We start from the raw sequence: 6,285 nt of genomic DNA, 5'->3' as shown, positions 1-6,285 counted from the left end.
AACGTTAAGCATGCGGACCCTACGGGTTCGAGAACTATGTAGACATGACCGAGACACCTCTCTGGTCAATAACCAATAGCGGAACATGGATGCCCATATTGGTTCCTACATATTCTACGAAGATCTTTATCGGTCGAACCTTATGACAACATACGTTTTTCCCTTTTTCATCGGTATGTTACTTGCCCGAGATTCGATCGTCCGTATCCTTATACCTAGTTCAATCTCGTTACCGGCAAGTCTCTTTACTCGTTCCATAATACATCACCTCGTGACTAACTCCTTAGTCGTTTCCTTGCAAGCTTATGATGTGTATTATCGAGAGGGCCCAGAGATACCTCTCCGATACTCGAAGTGACAAATGCTAATCTCGATCTATGCCAACCCAACAAACACCTTCGGAGATACCTGTAGAGCATCTTTATAATCACCCAGTTACGTTGTGACGTTTGATAGCACACAAGGCATTCCTCTGGTATCCGGGAGTTGCATAATCTCATAGTCGAAGGAATATGTATTTGACATGAAGAAAGCAATAGCAATAAAACTGAACGATCAACATGCTAAGCTAACATATGGGTCATGTCCATCACATCATTCTCCTAATGATGTGATCCCGTTCATCAAATGACAACACATGTCTATGGTTAGGAAACTTAACCATATTTGATTAACGAGCTAGTCTTAGTAGAGGCTTACTAGGGACACGATGTTTTGTCTATGTATCCACACATGTATCAAGTTTTCCGTTAATACAATTCTAGCATGAATAATAAACATTTATCATGATATAAGGAAATATAAAATAACAACTTTATTATTGCCTCTAGGGCATATTTCCTTCAAAGACCGTGTCTGCTAGCGAGTCTACCTACCCGCAGTTTGTAGCTAGAAGTGGGGGCGTCCTTCTTGAGGTAACTAGAGTCGGTTTTCTTAGGTTTCTTTCTTCTTTTTTATTCTCCGGTTTTCTTATGTTTTTCATTTGTTTCTTTTTTTCATTTTCTTTTATTCTCTAGTTTTTTTGTTTCTTTTTTTGGTTTTCTTTGTTTCTTTTTTGGTTTTCTCAATTTTTCTTTCATTCTGTTTCATTATTTTTTGCATTTTGTTACTTCGTTTTTTTTTATTTTCTTTTTTCCTTTTATTTCTTTTGTTTCTATTTTCGGTTTTCTTTGTTCTTTTGCTTATCATTCTACATCTTTTGTATATGTCAACAACATTTTTCGAATACACATCTAATTTTTTCAATGCAAATTATACATTTTTCTAATACATGATCAATATTTTTTTATACATGGTTTTAACATTTTTCAAATACAAGATTAACATTTTTCTACATATTTGTAACATTTTTTACAGTTTCGTCGCACATTTTAAATATTTTGTAAATGCTCTATTAATAGTTTTAAAATTAAAATTAACATTTTTTGAATACATGGTCAACATTTTCTCTATACATATTTAACATTTTCCAAATGCTTGATTAACATTTCTCAAACACTTGTGCAACATTTATTTTCAAATGCTTGATTGACATGTTTATATGCACGATCAATTTTTTTCCATCATTTATTTAATACATGTTCAACATTTTTTTTCTATACATGTTTAACATTTCCCGAATTTTTTATTAACATTTTCTTCAGGTGCTTGATCAACATTTTTATATACATGATAAAAAAATCATCATTTTTTTAGCAAGTGATCAACATTTTTTGTATATATGTTCAACCTTTATTGAACGTTCGTTCAAATTTTTTCAAATGCTTGTTCAACATTTTTGTAGTACTTATTCAACATTTGCCTAATACCCATTCAACATTTTTTAAATACTCGTTCACTATTTTTCAAATGTTTTTTGTAATATATATATTTAGAATATTTTAAAGTATAAACAAAAGTACAAAAATAAAGCAAAAAACTAAAACAAAAAACAGAAAAAAAGCCTGTTGGCTGCCACGCGCGTGGGCCGGACCATCTCGGTCACCCCTTCAGCGAGTCCGAGTCACGGAAGGCGAGACATAGGGACGCCCTTGGGGCTGTGGGACGCTTTCCAAGACCAAACGTTCAGGTGTTATCATCGTCCAAAAAATGATTCCTAAAAAAAGATTAGCTTTTTTTAGGGGTAAAAGAAAAGGATTAGCTTGGTGAAGCCGAAGTATGTTTCCACGATTGCCTGGTGAATTTGAGCCGGCTGTTGAAGACTGCCTCGTTTCTATCTAGTTCTCTTTCCATTTGCATACGACAGCTACGGAGCCCAGCCTAATCCCCGAAGTGCCAAATGGTGTCTGAGAAATTCCTCCGTGGATTCGCATGTGCGAAGAAAAATCGCACCCATGCTTTGTAACCCGGAGAAATCTCTCCCACACGACCAAACATAGCCCACTCGTCCCATGCGCGCACTCCATGGTATCCCCCGAGCAAGAGAGGTTTCAAGCGCAAAAGGGGAAAGCCAGAGATCAAGAAGATTACACAAAACAGGAACAGATCTATGGAAACCTCGAACTCTGGAAACAGTCGGTATGATCATTATGTTTGTGGAGCAGGAAAAGACAAGCTCTGGCAACGCCGTCAGCCTGCACCAAAAACTAATCTATTGCAAGCAAATATTTCAGCGTGTGATACTCAAAAGTCAAACTAATCTACTGCAAGCAAATAATTCAGCGTGTGATACTCAAACGTCGCTTTTGACGGCCGACAGGAGCTTACAGTTGATCAGGGTGCATCAACTGACAAACCCTCTGGGCTTCTGAATGCACATGTTTTTGGAAGCTGATGCAAACTTCAAATATGAACCAACAAAACTACACATATAAGTCGAGTCTGCCAATACAAACTTCAGATATGCAAACCAAGAAAAACAACACGTAAACAGAATGCACAAGCGCAGCATCATGCACATGAAAGGCACCTGATAAATAGAAACAAGATTTTAAGATCTGTTCACATAGATAACCAGGCCAACAAACATATCCACCACTACATAGATTTTAAGATCTGTTCTCAAGTGAAACGTAATGCGTAACAAAAAATCGTAAATATGTATGCCTGCTATACCACAATGGAATTGACCACAGCTGCCACCATGAAATATATTAGCTAATTGGAAATAGCTTCTAGCAGACCTGTGTCACATGAATCTTCAATTAGTAGAAACCTTCCTGTTTGGCTCAAAGACATTCTTGATCAAAGATTCCTTAATGGACAGTAGCTCAGGGAACTCGGACTTCAGCTTTGACGCGTCCATTTCGTTGTTGCTTCTTGGTGCAACTATAACCTTGGCCTGCTCTTCGAGCGTGAAGTTGGTCCACTTGAAGTCTGGGTTGATGTATTCCTTGTACATCTCCAGAATCTCGTTGTGACTGACAACCCCCGGGTTGGTGAAATTCCATATGCCCCTACAATCCCGCTTCGCCATCTCAACAGAGATAGGCAACAATTCATCCAAAATTGTCATACTGTTGGGAATGTTCACCACCTTGTCATAGCGGGCTATTTTTGTGATGAAGTTACGAGGATTGCTCAGGTCTGATGATATGGGCATCCTGACTCTAAGAGTACAGACATTATCATAGTCCTTCAATAACTCTTCCACCTGCATTTGTATGTACGAACAAATGAGTTTGTTTCCATGAGAAGCAAAAGGATATGTGTTACACATCATAAACAAAATATTTGAACTTACCATGGCTTTGGTTTTGGAATAAAATGAACCTACAAAGTTGGGTGTGTCCTCCTCTTTAAAACCAATTCCAGACCCTTCAGGGTGTTCAGCATTATACTCAAATATGCAACCTGTAGCATAATTAATCATGAGCAACCCCTGCTCACGACAAACATCAGCAAGATTCAAGGTGCCTACAACATTGGTGCGGATAGTGTCCTGTTTGTGGGTCTCACACCAGTCAACATTTGGCCTTCCAGTGACACCAGCAGCATTGAAAACATGAGTCGGCTTCACGTTTCTAATGTCCTGCAAGAGCTGAGAGCGCTCTTGCAGGCGGCCTTTACCATATTCATAAGGTATGCCTTGCTTCTCACATATCTTCCCAAGTAGACCACCAATCCATCCAGTCTTACCATATATTAAGAACTTGTAGGTGGCCTTTTGAGGGACACTGCTGGTGCTCTTGGATGTGGCTGCAGCAGGTACTGTACTACATTCCTTGGCTTCAGCTGGCGAAGAAGCAAGAGATTTGATTTCCTCAGTCCAGTTATGCCTTTCAACTCCAGGCGTCATCAACATCCTTGGATGAGGGAGCAATGCACCGGCAACATCTCCCCAGTAATCAGGATTGCTGGTGTACCATTCAATTGTTTTCTTCAAACCCTCTTCCCATGTAGTGCGCTCTGCCCATCCTAACTTCTTCAGTTTCTGATCATCCAGGAAGTACCTCTGGTCATTGAAGGGCCTGTTCTCGACAAACCTGATGACCTTTTCGGTGTCCAAGCCAAATAGCTTGCATATGTCACTGGCCACATCAATTACCCTCCTCTCCTTCACAGTACCAATATTATACACATGTCCAACCTCTCCTTTGTGAAGAACTACCTCAAAAGCTTCAGCAACATCCTCGCAGTACAGGTAGCTCCTGACATTAGAGCCATCACCATGAATTGGAAGGGGCAAGCCTTTCATGGCCAAAAGGATAAATTTTGGGATGAGCTTCTCAGGGAACTGATTTGGTCCATACACATTGTTGCCTCGGGTTGTAATCACAGGAAGACCATAAGACCTCCCATAAGCCATCACAAGCATTTCAGCCCCAGCTTTGGTAGCTGAATATGGATTTGTCGGAAGCAACTGCGAGGCCTCATGGTTACCAACCACAGCATCCTCATCAGTTTCTCCGTACACCTCATCAGTACTGACGTGAATAAATCTTCTGATCTGGCCAGTAACCTTGCACGCCTCAAGGAGAACGTGGGTGCCATATATGTTGTTCTTTGTGAACTCAAAGGAATTGCCAAACGAATTATCCACATGAGTCTGGGCAGCAAAGTGCATGATGGTGTCAATCGACTCAGTGATGAGAAGATAGTTCACCAGGTCAGCACTTGCAATGTCGCCCTTGACAAACTTGAAATTTGGCGATGGCCGGGAAGGGTTGAGATTTTTCAGGTTGGAGCAGTAGTCAATCTTGTCGAGGACGACAATCTTGTAGTGAGGATAGCTCCTAATTAGACGGTTCGCCACATGGGATGCAATGAAACCCGCAGCACCAGTTATGAGGATGTTCTTGGGCTCATAGGTCGCCATCTTGGCCTGCAAATAAATATCCAAACCTGCTAGTGTTATTAATGTGCCCAGCAGTAATTATTCTTACAAACTTATAATCGAAGTTACTACTAGGAAAACAAGGCACCTCCTACTAAAACTAAAAGCAGATATACTCCAACTATGAAGGAAGAATAGAGGAAACATTATTAACTCCACAGCCATCAGCAGGCTATGTAGTAGTAGTAGTAGTAGTAGTAGTAGTAGTAGTAGTAGTAGTAGTAGTAGTAAAACAGTAGAGAACTGACTGAACTGGCACCATAGCCATCAGCAGGCATAGAAGAACATCCACCCCTGACAAATGCAATTTTCACCAGGCGCCCATCATCGCGATCCCCAGGTCCAGCAGTGGCAAACCAATACACGCAACGTGAAACCACAACCGAATTCTTGGCCGCGGCGAACAACACGCACGGGAATGGTACACTCGGCAACTGAAACCCCACCGGAATTCCAGGCGAGGACACGGATCTAGGAGCAGGCAGCGGTGGAAGGGGACTCACCGGGCAGATCGCGCAGGCGGCGAGGGCGCGCCGCGAGCGCGCGGAGGAGATCTGGCGCGCGGCGACGGCGACGGCGACGTCGCCTTGGAGATCGGCAGGGGTCGAAGGAGAATCTTCGCGGAGGGGGAGGAGGGAGCAGCGAGCACTCAACTGCACGGCGCCGACGAGTACGGGCGGATGGGGGGCTTAAAAGGGAGTGGGGCGGAGGGAGGATCCTGACCGTTTCGCCGCGTGGTCCGCGCGTCCCATCCTGGTTTTCGTTTTGGTCCAGCACAGCAGTAGCACACGCTCTTCCAGACGAGACTTGTCCAGCGACCTGGCTACTGGCTACCGTGAGGCCAACTCCACCGCACGACCTCAAATTATTTGGGCTGTCCGTTTGAGATAAAACGAACATACGAAACGTCCCAACGCATAACCCTGTCCTAAAAAAATGTCGGTTTCTTGTCCGCCTCGACCCATTCTCGGAGCAAAGTTGCCCTGGGTTAGGGTCTAAAACGGACACGT

General features: G+C 42.4%; 1 protein-coding gene across 2 annotated transcripts; it reads right to left on the bottom strand.

Annotated features, from left to right (window-relative positions):
* Positions 1–2,892: 2,892 nt before the first annotated feature.
* LOC123085466 (trifunctional UDP-glucose 4,6-dehydratase/UDP-4-keto-6-deoxy-D-glucose 3,5-epimerase/UDP-4-keto-L-rhamnose-reductase RHM1) lies at positions 2,893–6,062 on the bottom strand. 2 transcript variants are annotated; one of them, XM_044507100.1, is made up of 3 exons: positions 5,779–6,062; positions 3,683–5,263; positions 2,893–3,592 (listed from the first exon to the last, which is right to left on the bottom strand). In XM_044507100.1, the coding sequence occupies exons 2-3, from the start codon at positions 5,255–5,257 to the stop codon at positions 3,140–3,142; spliced, it is 2,028 nt and encodes a 675-aa protein (XP_044363035.1). In that variant the 5' UTR covers positions 5,258–5,263; positions 5,779–6,062; the 3' UTR covers positions 2,893–3,139. The 2 variants fall into 2 exon arrangements, with proteins under 2 accessions (XP_044363035.1, XP_044363036.1); XM_044507101.1 differs by lacking the exon at positions 5,779–6,062 and having other exon boundaries at positions 3,683–5,708.
* Between the last annotated feature and the right edge of the window lie 223 nt (positions 6,063–6,285).

This window comes from Triticum aestivum, chromosome 4A (genome assembly GCF_018294505.1).
Source record: "Triticum aestivum cultivar Chinese Spring chromosome 4A, IWGSC CS RefSeq v2.1, whole genome shotgun sequence".
Taxonomy (NCBI): Eukaryota; Viridiplantae; Streptophyta; class Magnoliopsida; order Poales; family Poaceae; genus Triticum; species Triticum aestivum.
This window is presented reverse-complemented; position numbering and strand designations above follow the sequence as displayed.